The sequence below is a fragment of the Alternaria dauci genome, chromosome 6 (genome assembly GCF_042100115.1).
Source record: "Alternaria dauci strain A2016 chromosome 6, whole genome shotgun sequence".
Lineage (NCBI taxonomy): Eukaryota > Fungi > Ascomycota > Dothideomycetes > Pleosporales > Pleosporaceae > Alternaria > Alternaria dauci.
In genome coordinates, this window is record NC_091277.1 from 1,951,331 (window position 1) to 1,968,686 (window position 17,356).

Consider the following 17,356-nt stretch of genomic DNA (forward strand, 5'->3'; position numbering starts at 1 on the left):
TGGTCAAACTTGATGACGGTATATGGTGAGAAAAAGGAAACATTGTGGATTTCGCCATGAGGAGAACGCCCCCAGAATCCCGCTAGTAGTTGCTCCCATTTCCTTGGTAACAAACGGCTAGTGGGAAAGTATTAATGCACGTGCTGGATGTGAAAGATGGTGAATTGGTATCGGAAGAGAAGAGCGGACATGCACCACGTCGAGGGCGATCACATTGCAATTGCTGTGGCGGTACTGTCGGGCCTGTGATCCAGGTGAGGATCCGCACTGTCGGCATATGCGAGCAGGGCTTTGGCATCATCGAGTCCCGAGATTGCGAGGCCTTTTTCGTCTTCTTCGTGGATAGTGCTCTCTTGTATGCTCTCTTTCGAAATCTCGCTCTTCCTTTCGGCATCTTCCGTTCCATCTTCGTCCATGAGGTTTGGCGGACGTTGACGCATGGCACGCGCCTTCTCGAGAGAGATGGTCTTTTGCTGGTACGTGGTCGTAAAGGGGAGCGCTTCGTCGCGGTCGATTGTGGCTTTCATCAGCGCAGCCATCCAGAGTCGTCCGACAGCTAGACTGTCTACGGCGAAGTAGTGCACGATGGGTTTGGTGAATTGGACACCCTTTTGCAGTCCTGCTCGAGGCGGTACGAGTTTGAAGATGAACATTCCCGATACGTCTTCTTCCAGCCCTGGGATGCCTTTGGCGCTATCTGCAGAAGCCGTTGTTTGTATTGTGGCATTGTGCGGAGATGTGGGTGATGAGGCGGCGCCGGTGAGAGACGCGTGCAGGCCAGTCATTCTCTCGTTGTTCGCTGGTAGCACACGATGCGATGATATGTCGATGAGACCCTTTTCTTCCGTGTCATTTTCAGTGTAGTAGTACGCAAGACGGCGACCACGTAACACAAACAAACGCGTTTTCCACGTTGTCATGAGACTGGAAGACTTCTTCTTCATCCAACCGCTGTAGTCACAGTTTTCCATGGCTTGTTGCGGGGTGATTTGCTGACGGCCCTTGAGATAGGCACTGGTACCATGCTTCTTGGCCTTCTTCTTTCCTTCCTTGGAAGTAGTGGAGCCAGCCGTGAAACGCCTGTTTGCATCTGCTTTCTCCAGTTCGAAACTCTTCGACAGTGAGGTGCCAGAAGGTGTGCTGGAACCTGTCCGTGAAGGCGACTGCATGGGCGAGTCCTTGTGCTGCGAGGCCGTCACATCGGCGGAGCTCAAGTTGGCCTTCTCGCCGCCAGTGATGGCATCTGATATCGCTCGGAGACCCCTGGATTGTGAAGACTTTTTGCTGCTGAAAAATGAGCGCGTATGCGATGGGACAGCAGCGGGCGAAGGTGATGCGCGACCTGTACTAGAGGTCTCGCTACCTGCAATATTGGGTGAATTGGCAATGGCGTCGATGCTGTGCGAATCGTACGCGAGCTTGGTCACTGTAGGATGCATGTCGCTCGCTGGCTTAAGAGGGCGTACAAAGTCGAATGCACTAGAGCTGCGGTCGCTTTTGATGCTCGTGCCGTAGTATTTTTGCGCGGCAGCCGACATGGGACTTGCTGGCCTGAGAGCTGAATCTGCGCTGCCGATTCTGCTGTGTCGGCGGCTGAATGAAGCACGCTGGCCAGCTTCGGTGGTGTGGCTCGTGGTACGCGAATGGCCGCCCGTGCTTTCCCTCTTGCGCAAAACGTTCCTGTTCTTGCGGTTGTCGACCTCACCACCGGAGAAGTAGCCGCGGTCCAGATCTCCAGAGCCCAGACCAGCCTCGCGGAAGTCGAACGCAGTTCCATTGGTACTGGAAGCATGCACGTGATGGGACGAAACTGGCCGCATGAGATCTTGTGCTTGTGCCGACTTGACTGCTGTCGAGCCCATGGTCCAATTGCGGTCGAAGGAGGGTGTCTTCTTGTGCGCGTGCATGGCTGCTGCCGTGGGGGGCTTGATCAAACTGGGCGTAGTCGGCGTGGGCGGCCCCTGATTGTAGTCAATGGACGAGTGCCGCCTGCTGTGATTCATGCTCCGGACAGAAGCAGCGGAGGGTCGGGCGGGCGAACCGAGCGTGGGCGAGGCGGGCGTGTGCTGGATGAGTGGAGAGGTCGCGTCAATGGTCGACGAACGGCCTGCAGACGAGGCTGCACGCGGGACATGCTGGCGGCTGGTGTTGCCGCGCGATCCCATACTTTCCCTCAGTGTCGGTATTCGAGGAAGGACCGCCCCAGTCGACGCAGCCCTGCTCCTCCCCATGTCCGCTGGGAACTCGTCGGGACTCTCGACAGGCGGCAAGAGCAGCGTGCTCCGCGCAGCTTCGGCTTCCTTTGCGTTCTTGACCTCGGACTGCAGCGCGTTGATCTTCATCCAGGTGCGCAGCCGTGGTCCCATGGGGCCCAGGTCGAATTCCTGCATGAAGATGAAGTTGCGATCTACGCCCAGCAGCGCCTCGCCGTCAATGTCTTGATCGCGGAACACATCGCAGTGCCGCTTCTCCACGCCCACATCTTCGAGGTACTCGGCGACGCGCGCAGGCGACCACGTCTTGACCTCGTCTTCGGTGTGCCAGTTCTGCTCCTCCTCCTCGTCCGTTTCCTGCCCGTTGATATACGACAGTCGGTGGTGGCTGCTGTATTCGCTTCCCGAGTCATTGGACCTCAGCTCTTTGCCTGCCGCGCTGTGCCTTGGCGTGCTCATGCCCGTAATGTGCTCGTCGATGACGCTCAGCGTCTCGTGCATAACGGGGCTCCCGATCGTCTCGTCCTCGGTCGGCGCTTCCCCACTCAGCGTCATGCTGATGCTCCGCTGCCCATTCTGTATTGATGTCCTGCGCGCAATCTCTGCCCCCGACGCGATGTTCAGGGGCTCTGTGGGTGCTGATTTTAAAGGTGGAGAGGAGCTCGTGGTAGCTGGTGGCTGTGCGGTCGGCGGCTCAGAGATGGCCATGCCGGGCGTGGTGGATGGTTTCTCTGACCGCACAGACATCTGTGAGGGATTGCGCGAGAGCATGGTCGGAATAGGTGTTGGTTTTGGTGCTGGCCGTGTGTAGACTGCTGGGGCATGAGCCGTGGTACTCGCAAAAAGAAAGAAGCACAACAGCCAGATAAGGGGCATCTGCACGACTACGCCGCCTAGGACCCGGGGAACATACCTTCAGGAAACAGACCGTTCTCTCCCGTCTCCGTGTTCTTGCCTAGAAACCAGCCATCGCCAAAGTCGTCGTCGCGCTCAATCAGCTCGATGCGGTCTCCTCTCCTCAGACTCAGCTCGTCGGGACTGCGGGCTAGGAACTCGTCTGCGGGCGCACGTCAACAGCGGGTGGATGCAATGTGCAGCACAATGGCGGCACAGGTGGTGGGAGGGAAACATACGCACTACGACGAGGGTGTCGCCGGGCCGGCAGCCCTCGGTGTGGGAGCGTTGCGCCATGATTACAGGTGCTCTACAAGAGTGGTTCGGGTTGGGCGTGTATGCGAGCAGTCTCCAGTCAGTATCGGTGGTTCATCCTCGTGGCAGTTCGCGCTATCGGCGGGCGAGGCGAGGCGGGCGCAACAGCTGGACGTCTAGCAGCGAGTTTAAATGATGGCTCCCGAGGGCGCCGCTACCTGAAACAGGCAGACAGGTGGGCAGTGAAACAAAGTGGCAATGTTGTTTGTAGGAGGGGTGGGACGTATATTGCTTGCTTCCGTCGTCGTGCGGGTGCCGGGGGTGTCGTGTCTATACTTGGATGGTGGGACAGAAGGGCAGGAGGCTAGCGATGTGCATTCTTGGATCAATAGGCGACCTAGCCTTCATGTGATATGGATTACGTCGGTACGCAAAACCATGGCCGTACCAGCGCTACAAAAACAAACGCCGCCTAGTAGCCGCCCATGCATGTTGGCAGAGTGGCTTCTACCGTCGAGCCATGCGCGGGCAGCCCTGGAGCGGTTTTGACTTGGCCAAAGACTAATGGCCGTCCGGAAGCGCCCATGTCCTTGACCTGTCATGTCCGCGAAACATCGCTGTCCGTGCCCCATGGCAAGCCGTTGCCGTGAGGGCGCGATGATGCGGTGGACCTTCACTTCACTTCACTCACTCACCCGTCCACAACGCACCTTCCCTCTGCCGCCTCTGGCAGCAGCCTGGACAACAACAACAAAGACGCAGTCTCCACCGGAAAGCGGCAGTCGCGACCCGCCTGCTATGCTCTGAGATGCGCCCACATGTCCGCGCGCGACATGAACAACCCACATCCAACGTCACCCATGTCAAGCAGTCGGCGGCGTCCAGCGCGTGCACACAAACAAACACCCCAAACATAGCGAGCCGTCTGCCCCGGGCATCGCGCCATGGTTCCTGAGGGGCGTCCTCTGCCAGAGAATGCGACGGCGCAAACCCTCCACCATGCACTCGGCAGCCTCGGGGGGAAGCAAAAGAGCTGGATGGTGCTGCCTTCCAACGCGCCACCCCTGCCGCCCCCCGTTGCTCCAAACCCGCCGCCCTCTGCCGTGCGTCGTCGTGGAAGACCTCGCAAATATCCCGTGCCCGATCCCGCTCCGAGCACCAACCTCGAAACCCCGAATACGGCACGGCAAACACCTTCGCACACGCGCCCGACCGTCGAGACAGAACGACAGCCGCTCTCCAACTCGGCGTCTCCCCAGCTCCCCAATGCCCTTGTCCCCTGGAACACCGCCACCTCTGGGCCTTCGGTCGCCCATGCGTTTCCGTCGCCCACTCCAAGCGACGAGACATCGGCGTATGCGCCACCACACGAGAGCGCCCCCTCAAAAAGGCCAAGCGAAGGACAGGTACAGCAAGCTGAGAAGCGCCGACGCAGCCAGGTTTATGGACAGGACCAGCCACTATTCGTGGCCAACACGACAGATGCCTACCCAAACTTACCTCGTCGAGCATCCGGGCAGCAATCACAGACCGGCAGTCCCATGTTGTGGCAGCTCAACAGTCACAGCCCATCTCCCAGCCCATCGCTCAGGATGACAGCGTCGCCACAAATACACCAAGGCATACAGTTGCACAACCCGCAGCTCAGCAGAACACCGCCCCAACCACATGGGCCTCGGATGCCACCACAGATGCCTTCGCAAGCGCAACCAGGAAACATGCCCATGGCACCCTCGGCGCATCGTCCATCGAGTGATGGCTGGTACACAAAGGATGATTGTCTGCAGATTCTCGATATTTTTCAGGCTTCATATCCTCTGTCCAAAGACCACCCCCGGGATAAAACACGCCTACGCGTTCTATGGGATGCCACCAAGGACGAGGACTGGGCCTATGTTACTATGCATCAATGTTACTGCCTGCTCACCCAAGCCCGTCATGCGTTACCCCAGAGTTTGCAGAAGCTACCGAGTTTGCATCACGCGCAGAGCATGTTGACCGACGTCCTTGACTTGAATTCTAAACTCTCACCTAATTACCTTCACTTGTTCGCCAACTTTCCGTATCCGATGCAGCAAATTGCAGATCGGTGGCCGGCCAAGTTTGAGCATCAGGCGAATCTGTTCAAGCAATTCGTTGTTCAATCGCAAGATTACAACAAGCTAAAGACGTGGTGTCGAAGACGTGCAAGTCCGCCCCTCGCGTCAGTGTTTGCCGTCGAACTACGCATTGCTTCTCCCACATTCCAGCGCCTCTTGTTCACGGCTCTTCTGCGGTCACTCTGGCTCCCGATATTTCCCAACCCTAATTTCGCAAGCTTCGAGGCTCAGGCACTTGCTGTTTTCCGTCAGAATCAAGACGACTATTGCCAGAGACAACTTTCTTCAGTTGCCAAGTCGCTTGAGTACCTCCAGCAAGAAAAAACCCGCGAGGATCAAATCTGGGGCACTAAGCTGAGAACGCTAGTCAACGGATTTGAAGCTATCCTTCAAAGGCAAGGTCTGTCATTGGCTGACATCCGCAACGGTGTTCCCCAACAACAGCAACAAGTGCCTGCAGCTCCTCAATATCTCCCACAACAGGTACAAAGCTATTTCCCCATGGCAAACACTAATGCAATGCCACCACGCCCGAATACTTCCGTCAGCCCGCACTCAGCACAAGCTGCCATCGTGCAGCAGCCTCATGAGCGCGGTCGTCTTCCCGCACGGCCACCTCAGTCGGCCGGTGTATCGCCGGCTCCCGTCTTACCATCTAGCCGGTCAGAGCGGCCGTTACTTCCCGGTCCTAACTACCGCCAGCCACAGCAGCGAGTACCTAACCCTTCACGCTTTGGTTTGCACCAAGCCCACCTGCGAAGCCCAGTTCTCAAATCACAATCCGAGTCCTCACCGCTATACGTCTTCAACCGAGGGTTCTTGAAACCTCCTGCACGACTGTCCACACCTGGCGGTGTTCTCGAGAAATGGACATTTACGCTCTCACCCTCCGATATGCAGAGGATCGCAGCGACTGTTCAGGATACAGTTGGCGGGCCCGGTGCTATGAATATCAACGAAACCAACATGTTTGCGCGTCTGCGTTGTGTTGAATGGCCGCAATCTAGCCCAACGGAAATCCCGATAGACGACCTTTGGGCAGTGGCTGATACTCACTGGATACCTCACTCTTATTATACGTTCAACGGCACCCCTCTTGAGCCGCGGATAAAGGTCCACTATGGGAAAGACCTGCCCATCGACCTCACAGGTCTTTTGAAAGAAGGCGAGAACGTCCTAGAGTTTGTTGTAATGGCTCTATCCGGAGACACATCACATCTCAACTACTTGATTGCCATTGAGTCGATGGACGTCTTGTCTCATGAATCTATCAAGCAACACTGCCTGGACCAGAGTCACATTCCGGCGGATGAGGTATTACAAAGTATCAAGAACAAACTTGCTGGTGTCGATGATGACGAGATCACCGTTGTCCAAAGCACACTCACTGTTGGATTATTCGACCCCTTCAGCCAAGCAAAAATGTGCGACATCCCAGTCCGTAGTAAAGCGTGTCCGCATAACGACTGTTTCGATCTAGAAACCTTCCTCCAGTCCCGCCCACGCAAGGGCGACGCCTCGGTCGCTGATCAGTGGAAATGCCCTATTTGCAAATCCGATGCTCGTCCACAAATGCTTATAGTGGACGGCTTCATTGAGGATGTGAAGAAGCAGCTTGAGTCACAGGGACTCGCCAGCACTCGACATATTCTTGTTCAGCAGGATGGGTCCTGGCAACCCAAGGCGGAAGTGCGCGAGGGTGTGTCTGACGATATGCCTGAACCAGTCGCTCAACATCCAGGGCCAGCTGACGCGGAGATAATAGACCTTAGTGACTGAGACCTACTTGGGTCATGAAAGTCTGGTGTTCAATCATAATATGGAGTTTGTGGAGGTTATACCCCTGGTTTTCGACCCTCATGGGCATCTTTTTCATCACTGTGTTTTCTAGACATCTGAGTATCTTACGTGTGTAGTAGGATTAGCTGAAGATATGTTCCTAGCTTCTGTGTCTGTTACAAGAGTTAGGTTCTAACATATGTAGGTACATGAAACAAAAACCTAATTTTTTTCAGTAAGCCTGGCTGATATAGGGATGTTGTGGTTAATCAGAACATGGATCTCGCTTTAGTTCCAGGGATCACTTTCCCGGGGCTAGGCGCCGATGAATCAGGAACTGATAGAGGCATAGTTCTGGGACTTGTCAGTCCTCCTACCGACCAACACGGCTGCGAGACGAACTACATCCTGGTTGAATTTATATGTCTTCTCTAACGATCATAGTGTGCGAACGCGATATCGTCTTTCCATGCTGGTTCAGAAGACGGAACAGGTCAAGTCGAAAATGATGGATGTGCAATGGTCAAATGATCTGATTTGATCGGCAAGGAAGATTTGAGGCGATATTGCGAGATGACGTCCAGTACACCAAGGATATACCTTTGCTCTCTGAGTGCGAGGGCAGTCTGGAATTCTATCCATGGAGACGCAAAGACGCTGCGAACGAACGCATCGTCATCACCTGCTCATCCATTGTGACGACGGCGATGATGGCAGAGGATTGTTATGCTAAGAGACATGCACAAGAACCGGAAACAACTGCGCAATGCGCGCTACATGATTGACTCGAAGAGATGCCGCATGTCCGGGTGCGCGTGCGCGACGTTTCACACACAGGGGTCGGATAAGCGGAACCTTAAAGACCCTGAAAAACGGTGCGATGCACCCGCCATAATGCGCCACGTGGCGGCGAGCAATCAACAGCCACACTCCAGCATTCGGACCGTGACCCTTGCCCAACACAATCACAGCCAGGCAGGATTCCCGAGGTGCCCATCTTTCTTACGACGCGCGTGCTCGAGGTATTTGGAAAGGCGAAACGTGGCCTTGGGGTGCGTCGACATGCAGGAAGCCATGTTCATGACATCCCGGATCCAGGCAGTCTCCAAACTTGCCTGCTTTGTATCGGCTTCATCTGGCATGCCGGACCCTCGTCTCGATCCTCAGACCACCCTGACAGTCTGTGCGCGACATGCCTTGTATCGCGAGATAGCGACCCCTGTGTGAATCAGAATCCTTAATCTCTTACCGCCTCATTGTTCGGTTAAACATGTCCCCCCATAACCGCTGTCACGTCTCCCAATGGCCCGAATCTCAAATTCTTTCTTCCTTTTCCAGAACATGCCGATTTCATAGCCCAGTTTTAATAATCCAGCCCCATGGGGAATCCTCCTGTCCTTGAAACGCACGATGCCAGCAATAATACGGCTACGACGAAGGAGAAGAAGAGGAGAAGACGGATCCATCCTATCCGGTGCATTGCAAGGTTGATTCTTGGCAGCGGAAAGCACCAGAAGAAAGAGGATGTGAGACGACTTGGTGACCAGATAGAGGAAGGAAGGACATGCTATGGCCCATCTAGATGGCACAACCTGTTACCGTTTCTCGAGCCGCTATTTGCCCTGGACCCAAAGCTATCCTTTATCGAAGATCGCATCCTCGGTCGAACAGCACCAACGGCAACGCCTCACGATGACGCCAACTTCGCTGTCCCAAAAGACCTCACCTCGCTAAAGAATGCAGTCGAAGAAGCAGACCTCCCATGTACCTGCGACGAGTGCGCCCCGAAACTCTACAAAATCAGCACTCTAGCCTCCCACGGGACGATACAAGACCGGCGGAACCGACCCTCACAGACACATTCCAAGCACATCCGAACCTTTTCCTACCAAAACGACAAAAGGACAACGAGTCTCGGACCGCAACTCACGCTCAGATTCCACGGCACCTACGAAACAATGACATTAGTACGCCACCACATCGCCTGGCTGGACGCAACGTATCTCCATCCATCCGCACGCCCCACGCCCGCCGTACACCACCTCCGCAGTCTGATAGCGACCTGGCATGCACACATTACCTCACCCGATCTCCGGAGCTCCCTTTCAACAAGCCAGCTCAACGACCTCTTTACGCACCTGAACCGCATCTTCTTCTCCAACCAAGTCCCTCGACACAACAAGACGCTTACCGCAGGATTCAGCTACCTGGACGCCAGACAAACGGACTGTTTCGGCAAGAGCTTCTACAACCCGCTCGTCGGGACACAAGTGCTTTTACACCCGGTGCTGTATCGCGGGTGTTTTCAACACCAGCATCTCAGTCACCACGATAGTCTCGATCCGACGATGCAGCGCCGGCAACAGGAGCAGATATCGACGCGTCTGCATAACCGCCTTGGAACCTTGCTGCACGAAATGTGTCACGCGTTTCTTAAAGCGTATGCGTGTCGGTCGTGTCCGATGCACGATTCTTGTATTGGCCCGCGGGGCCATGGACGCGCGTGGCAGATGCTGGCGAAGAAGATAGAGCAGGTTGCTACGGTGGTGTTGGGAGGAGCGGTGGATATGGGGAGGTTTCCGAGTTTGTTGAGGGATTGTGAGGGGAGTGGGAGGTTGCCTAGTGTGCATGATTTGGAGGTTTTTGGGATGAATGGTGGTGGGAGTGTGAGTGGGGTGGGGTTAGGGATCACAGGGATTAGAGGAGGAGGAGGAGGAGGAGGTGGTGGTGGTGGTGGTGTTGGTGGTGTTGGTGAAGGAGAGAAGATGACGATAAGGTGTGTTGGAGAAGACGATGAGAAAGGACGTGTATAAAGTATTGTATGATTGTGCAGCATTAGATTACGAACTGCTTTTAGACCGCCTGTATGGTTTTAGTAATGATACCCTTCGATCTTGACATGGCAGCCTGCGGGCGGTATTATTGTCACTTCCTTCAGAAAGAGAACATATGACTTTCATCATCAATGTGTTGGACTAGGAAAGTGTTGACCACTGTCAGGCCCAAAGCACTTATACAATCGTTGTGTCCTCAGCTGCGTATGTCATGTACATCAATCAAAACACTCGTGGCAGCACTAGTCAAAGCTGATACTATGGTATAGTACCATGAGAAAATGCCACATGTCTGTCAATGATGCAGATGATATCGTCTGATAATGTACAATACAGAAAGGAACGGTACACCAGACGGACCCTCTTTATATCATTCCCCTAAGAACAGACTACATCGTACTTCTCAATCGGGATGCCCGACGTATACAACAGGCGTAGTATAGGGTGAGACTTGGCAATCCAGTCAGACTGCATAGTCCCGCTTCGCAATCGCCATGTCCAGTGTTCAGCAATGTCTTGAGCTTCATCGGATTGACTTCCTGCTCTCGGTAAGTCCGAGGATGGCACTGCTACCCCCCAGTGACATTCACGGCTGAGGCATCCAAGACCGTCTCTGACGGCCTTGTTTCAGCGGGTTGGTATCGCTACCATAGTTTGGAGCTTATTCATACGGTCATACAGCACATAGGTCGCAGCCATAGGCCAGTTGCGATGGGTCCGTTCAGCCCCCAATCGCGGTAGGCATCGGCGACGCCGGACCAAGGCAGCAAGATGTGACGAGATAGTAGTCGGGAGAGAAGGATTATATCACACACCAATTCTCTAATTGGATGATTGTGTCCGTCGTTCCAACTACGTCGGAGGATCTTGAATCGATGCAAGTAAAGTCGGCGAAATGGTACATGGTACATTCCGTTCAAGATCATCCACGTAGCTGTTTGGCGATGGTAAGATGTATGACTATAGGGTCAATACCTTGATTTGCTATCCTCACCGGATGAGACAATCTCAAGTTTGAGAAGTGTGACTGTCGAACGGGTTCTGTTCAGCTCGGATACAGCGATTCACTGTCACATGCTGTACTGTCGTGGTCTAGAAGAAGATTGTGAGATACATGCTCAAGCTAGGGCTGACCCTAGTGTTCATGATTCGTTGCATTGACCGACGCAAGGACAGTTACTAACGGGGAAGTCGGAGGAGATCCAAAATTTGTGAAGCCGCGAAATTGGGGGTCGCAGCTCAAACAGGAACGCTCAGCCCAGTGAAAGCCTAAAATGTGTTCCGCTGTCGAGCTGTCCAACGGCGACCAATGGCAAGCGTCGCCCCCCAGAGTGTCGGGTACCTCAAACTGTGGCTTCGCTGGCTTCATGCAAGAAAGCGCCACGTCTGACGGGAGAGCACCCTGATCCCCGATCGAACCATCAGGGGTCCCATTCCGCATCTGGGGTGGATCCACACGGGTGGCGAATGCTCCCCCTCCAAGGACGAAGGGCCGAAATTAGGGAATTATTCGCATGTAACGTTGAGGCGGATACTACCCAAGGCTGTTTTAGCGTCGTGGTCCGTACGGGTCGGAATATTGGATATAGGGAATAAGGAAAAGGAGCGTCGCGATAGGAGAAAAGACGACAAAAAAGCAGTAGCGAGTTGTTAGGGCGATGAGCAGGCGTGGCATGTCGCGGCATGTGGTTTCACCAAACGCGTGGCTGACCCATTGTTCCAACTTCAAAGCTGTGGGCGTGGGATACGAAGGGTCATGTGTACACTGTGTGTTGTCGCCAGGTGCTCCCTACAGCTGGAGTGACCTAGCAGCGCCGATCAGTTGCGTTGAGTGCGCCCAGCGGCAATGGTGAGCCGGTCTAGCGACGCAAGGCATGGGAATAACGATAGCTCGACACGTAGTTTGACACTGAGGGTTTCCGGGAAAAAGTAGAGATCCACTCTCGAGAAGCGGCGCATCCTTGGACATTCCGCCTGTCCTTCTGGATCGAGGACTAGACGCCGCAGACTGCGCAATTATGGGACACAGCGGGAGAAGTCGACAGCCAGTCGATTTTGCCGATGGCTTCTCCAGATTGCGGCATCGAGTGAGGTGTCGAATGAGAGGTGCAGCGGGCTATTGGGCTGTGCAGAAGTCCTTGCAGGCTTGCAGCTTCCAGAAGGCAGGCAGCCCTGGGTGCTCGCTTCCAGCTACCCTACCTCAGTCAGCCCTGAGCTCTGGCGTCATGTAAGCCGGGAGTGAGGGTGAGGGTGCGGCAGTTTTTTTTAGGGGCACGCATGACGGGTTGCGTCAATTTGCAGCAAATGCCATAGTTTGTGCACTTTGGTGATGGACTTGAGTGCGGCGCGATAAGAAAGGAGTATAGACCGGGAATGGAGATTGAGTGGATAGGTGGAGCAGTGGAGCAGTTGAGGAATGAGGAGTGCAGGGCCAACGGCAAGTGCCTGCTAACCACAAGCACGGTAGAGCTGGCCCCGGCGGCCTAGTCTCGCCTTAGTCGAGCGCCCCCAAGCCGCGGAACGCCATGGGCAGCGCCTTATAGCATCCTTCGCCGCCGTCGTCTGGCACTGCTTGCATATCCCATCTGCGACTCTCGTCCTGACAGCCATAGCAGCACAATGGCCATGTTCCGCGACTTCTCCTTTGACAAGGTGTCGTCGCCCGACTACTCGCGCTACGAAGCCGAACGGGCGGCCATGAACGTCTCGCCCACGTCACCGGCCATGGACCCGCAATACATGCCACATCGGCCGCCGACTCCACCACCATGCACCATGGGCGACCTCGCCGTCCAGCTCAACCAGCAGAGCCTCCGCATCGACACCACCAGGCGCTGCTACACTGCTGGCCCTCTTACTCCGGACAGCGACAGCGACAGCGACGAGTGCGCCTCGTCCATGAAGCAAGAGCAGCAGGCGCGAACGCCCTATTCGCGCATCGCAGCTTCCGTTTTGAGAATGCAACGTCAGCAGAGCTCGCGCATGCAGTGCAGCCCATCACACGCCCGCGACCTCTCCAAGCTGGTCAAGATGATCGAGGAGGAGAGGCAATGCACCGTCAGCGAGCCATCATCGCGAGCACGCTCCACATCGCCCACAACCACATGCCCATCGGCCTCTTCTGGAGACGACGAGGGCGTCGATATGGACTATGACGCTCCCACCCAAAGCGCCGAGGCACTCTTCGGTGTGCCAGTGTCGAGGGCAGGCGACCGTCGTGACAGCTGCGTCCGCGTCACCAGACATGTGCGCATGCGAAAGCGGTCCAAGGGCAACGGCGTGTGCAAGAGGTCGTCATCATAATCACTGCTAGTCGGATTTGGGTTACATGCATAGCGAAGGCGTTTGTTTTTTACGAGGTGTCACTACGGGCGCATTATACCACTGGATCTTGCTGGAAGAGAGCTCCCCGCGGGTTGAGCCTGGCGTTGTAGGGTGCGACTAGCTCAGCGCTGTCGCACACCCATGTACTTTGTAATAACAAATTTGATCAAGATGCAAAACACTATTGCACTTACCTCATCATCGTGACCCAGCACAGCGTTTCCCGCCAGACGCATGTTCCGTGGACCTGAGCACTGGTAAATTGGTGACCCACTTGGTTGTCGCTGATCCCCAGCAAATCCGCGCTGCATCCCCTCCCACCGACAACACAAACACAACCACCATCATGTCTGTCCGTCGAGCGCTGGCACCGCGCTCTGTCCACCTGCGCATAGTGCCACGTCCTGCCAACCTTTCCGAGAGCCGCGAGATATTCCGCGTGCTGCAGGGCTTTGGAGAAATTAGCACGTACCAGTCTCTACGGGTACGTCTCCCTTTGCACACCATGGCTGCTTCTTCCGAGCAACTACTCATGGCCGTCTTAGTATGAGTACCAGAATCCTGCAGACAACATTGCCTTCGCCATCTACCGCCAAGAAGCCTCCGCCCAGCGCGCGCTCGATGCCTCGCCCATTCGCTTCGCTCTCGAAACGTTTACACCCACCGAGGACAGCACCAGCACCGAATCTCGCACCGCCGAAGAGGACGAAGAAGCCTTGCCAACCGAGCAGACGCCCCAAAAAGCAGGCATCGACGAAATCCTCCGTCCCTCCCAGCTCCTGAACCGAACCTCTGCTGAAACCCACCGGTCGTCCATTCCCTCACCCGCACCCAAGCCCATGCCCTTTGACCCACCACCCGCCTCCACAAAACAAAAGAACTGGACAAAGTGGTTTCAGGTCACTGTCGATCGTACGCGCGCCGTCCACCAAGACTTTATTGAGCGCCAGCCCTACTGGAAGCAGTTCAGCCCTATGAAGAGCATGGCACAGGCCGACTTGGCCAAAAAGGTGCCACATGTTGGCTTGAGCGATGTTAGCAAGAGGCCGCCGAATGCATACCGGACACCGACCAAGGTGCTAAAGACTATGAATCACTACGTGGAGACGGCCATGCCAACTTTGAGGGGGATTGCCGAGGGCAGCGAAAATGAGAGGGCATATTTGGAGAGGCGGGAGAGGAGGGTGGGTTAGGAAACAACAGACTACTGAGTCTACCACGATCGAACCGCCAACTATAGCTACAACCCCGACCAACCTGCCTGGATCGACGAGTTCCGAGCGATCGCTCAGCGTCCTCTGCAACCGCCCTGACGACCCTCTGAAGGACCATCCATAGCAGTATTACGGAATCGCATCGGAAAACTGCAATACATACATCCATATTACTCATAGCATGAGCTATAGCAGGGTGTCCAGGCGCTTAGCAGCTCGAGAAGAGCTGCGCGAGGCCGAGTCCGTGGTCTGGTTCATCTTAAGAGCCTCCTGACTGGCCTGTTCCGTTGCTCACGGACTGGTTTCATGGACACCTCCTCTACCTTGGCCGTGTCCTTTGCAGGTCGTGTAAAGGCTTATATCACGGCATCTACCAGCCACACAGCCTCGTAGCTACTGTAACTTTGCGGAAGCGGTTACGAGTTGGCACGGGTTACCGGATCTGACATGCGATATTCGTGCGTTGTGGACAAGGCGGACGCGGTATGTAGGTGTTGAGCCTAGATTTGCGGTACACGCAAAGAGGTGGGTTCTGTGTCACCCCATTTTTGAATTCAGAAAGTGCTCGTCGCACATGTTCCAGCTGAGGCAACGATGTAGGGCGTGCTGATAGTAGAAGATTCAAACGCTCAACACACAAACACACCCCTGATGATGCGGTAGCTCAACGACGCCTGTTGCGCGCTGAACATCCATCTAACAACATCAGATCTCTTGCTAGCCGTGCAATACACCCATCTTTTCTCCCAACGATTCCACAAATCCATAGACTTCCAAATCATGCATGCTCGGGCGGTTATACCCAGTTGCCCGATCCGTCATATCCATAAAAATGCCATTCATCCTGCCAAGATCCAGCGTCAGTCCCAGCAGCTGCGGACACTGCTCTTCGATGGCCATCGCCAGCTTCTGAAATGCGCGACCATGAGTGGCGAGGTTACTGTTCGAAGTCACGCACATCTGACAACACAGGCTTTTGAGCACAGCATGGATCAGCTCGTGCGTTAACGTGGAAAGACGCTGCAGCGCCAGTGACTGGGCTCGATCGGGAGACGATAACACGGCCGTCGATTGTCGTGTGGGATGCATCGTAATACATTGAAAAGTCCTGTCACCATTGCCATGTCTTGCCTGCGTGTACCCTAGCCAACCCTTCTGCTGACAGACGTCCAAGTCCCAGGCAAACCCAAGTTCGATCTCCGCTCCGAGAAAGAAGATGGACAGTAGTTGCGTGCACAGCCTTTTCATGCTGCCGACAGGAAACGTGTCTCTCGCATCAACGGAACCAAGTTTTTCAACAAGATCCTCTCGGTTCTCATGCATGTTCCTCAGAGCTACCTGCTGCTCGGCACTCATTTCGTTGTACGGCCTGCAAAAATATCTGGTCGCGCTGTCGACAAAATGGAGCGCCTCGTATGGCCTTCGTACGGAATCGACGACGAGTTTGGGTTTCTCGTTGGGCAGAATGGGTATGTGGTCTCGGGGGTGGTCGATGAGCGGGCATGAATATGGATAGTTGAAGTAGGAGTCTTGCGAGCATTTAGCGCTGTCGCAGCTACATGGGCCGCAGAAGATGTTGTTTAATAGCTTCTTGTAGAAGGCATTCATGGGACTCGCCATCGGAGTTGGTGTTGAAGGCTGTAGGACTAGAGTTCCGATTGGTGGATTGGCGGTGCCGCAGGAAGTAGATGCTTTGGAGTCAATCGGGGGAGCATCGCCATTCTGATCTACGCACATGACGGAGATTTACGTAGCTGACAAGGTGATGAAGTGTAAGCGACGATTTTTTTCTCATCACCACGGCGTTATTATCACTCCCTTTCACTTCGTCCATTTTGACCTCACTCCCAAGCCACAATTGATTGCACGTGACTATACCTATAAAGCTCACGGGATTGGGTTCCTAGAATCAAAGTTTATCTGCTCCGTATAGTAGGATACCTAAGCGTATATCCGCTACTGTACTTGTCCTTGTCGATCTTGCTATGAAGACGCTGCTCATTTTGGCGAACACGGAAGACCATAGTGAGAATTGCAGGGTCTGTGGAGTGGTTCGCTGTTTGCAGATTTCATTTTTTCGTTCAGTTCGTGTCACTTCGAGGCCATTCTTCTGATTGAGAGTACATGCAGATTTAGCCTATCGGAAAAAAAGTCACGAAACTTGGTGTCTTGGACGGCAGTATATCCAAAACGAGGCAGTGTTAATTTGATATCCTGCATATGTTGCTGGCCAAGTTGTCAATAGTACTGGACATCATCAAGTTAGATCGGAACTGACGGTGTTGTCACAATCAGGTACCGTGAAGTATCATGTCATTATCTGTGACCTGGAGAGAAACCCGGAATGAACATGGTGTATACATGGCTGGGAACGTCTCCCCAGCCAGGTGTAGAACAAGTCGCACTTCCAAGTTCACCGAGCGAAACAGCGCTCACACGAAACTCGTTGAGCTCAGTAGGTACGGTATTGTCTTATGAACTCAGACTGATTTCAGACGCTGGAAATGCTCTTCAATGTCTCGTGTCATATAAGACTTCTATAGCCAGGCAGTATATAGAGCAGCTATGCATGACTCCTTCGAGTAACCAGAAAACAACAATAATCGATTCTGGCAGTCTTTGTAACAAGCATATAGACAAGTAAAATGTCCGAGGATCTCCCACTCACATACAAGTCTGTGGATCGGCGGTACCCCAAACCTGTTCCTAAGACAGTAGAGGAATTCCTTGAAATGATTCGAGAT

General features: G+C 54.5%; 4 protein-coding genes across 4 annotated transcripts; 3 read left to right on the plus strand and 1 right to left on the minus strand.

Moving 5' to 3' along the window:
- Positions 1 to 209: 209 nt before the first annotated feature.
- Positions 210 to 3,404, minus strand: ACET3X_006988 (uncharacterized protein; the record flags this gene model as incomplete). The annotated part of the gene is made up of 3 exons (XM_069453179.1): positions 210 to 3,025; positions 3,127 to 3,270; positions 3,347 to 3,404. The coding sequence occupies 3 exons, from the start codon at positions 3,402 to 3,404 to the stop codon at positions 210 to 212; spliced, it is 3,018 nt and encodes a 1,005-aa protein (XP_069305756.1).
- A 1,550-nt stretch (positions 3,405 to 4,954) lies between these two features.
- On the plus strand, positions 4,955 to 7,240 carry ACET3X_006989 (uncharacterized protein; the record flags this gene model as incomplete). The annotated part of the gene is made up of 1 exon (XM_069453180.1): positions 4,955 to 7,240. The coding sequence occupies one exon, from the start codon at positions 4,955 to 4,957 to the stop codon at positions 7,238 to 7,240; it is 2,286 nt and encodes a 761-aa protein (XP_069305757.1).
- A 5,453-nt stretch (positions 7,241 to 12,693) lies between these two features.
- Positions 12,694 to 13,377, plus strand: ACET3X_006990 (uncharacterized protein; the record flags this gene model as incomplete). Its single annotated transcript, XM_069453181.1, has 1 exon — positions 12,694 to 13,377. The coding sequence occupies one exon, from the start codon at positions 12,694 to 12,696 to the stop codon at positions 13,375 to 13,377; it is 684 nt and encodes a 227-aa protein (XP_069305758.1).
- A 367-nt stretch (positions 13,378 to 13,744) lies between these two features.
- On the plus strand, positions 13,745 to 14,591 carry ACET3X_006991 (uncharacterized protein; the record flags this gene model as incomplete). Its single annotated transcript, XM_069453182.1, has 2 exons — positions 13,745 to 13,882; positions 13,944 to 14,591. 2 exons carry the CDS (start codon positions 13,745 to 13,747, stop codon positions 14,589 to 14,591), a joined length of 786 nt encoding a protein of 261 aa, XP_069305759.1.
- Between the last annotated feature and the right edge of the window lie 2,765 nt (positions 14,592 to 17,356).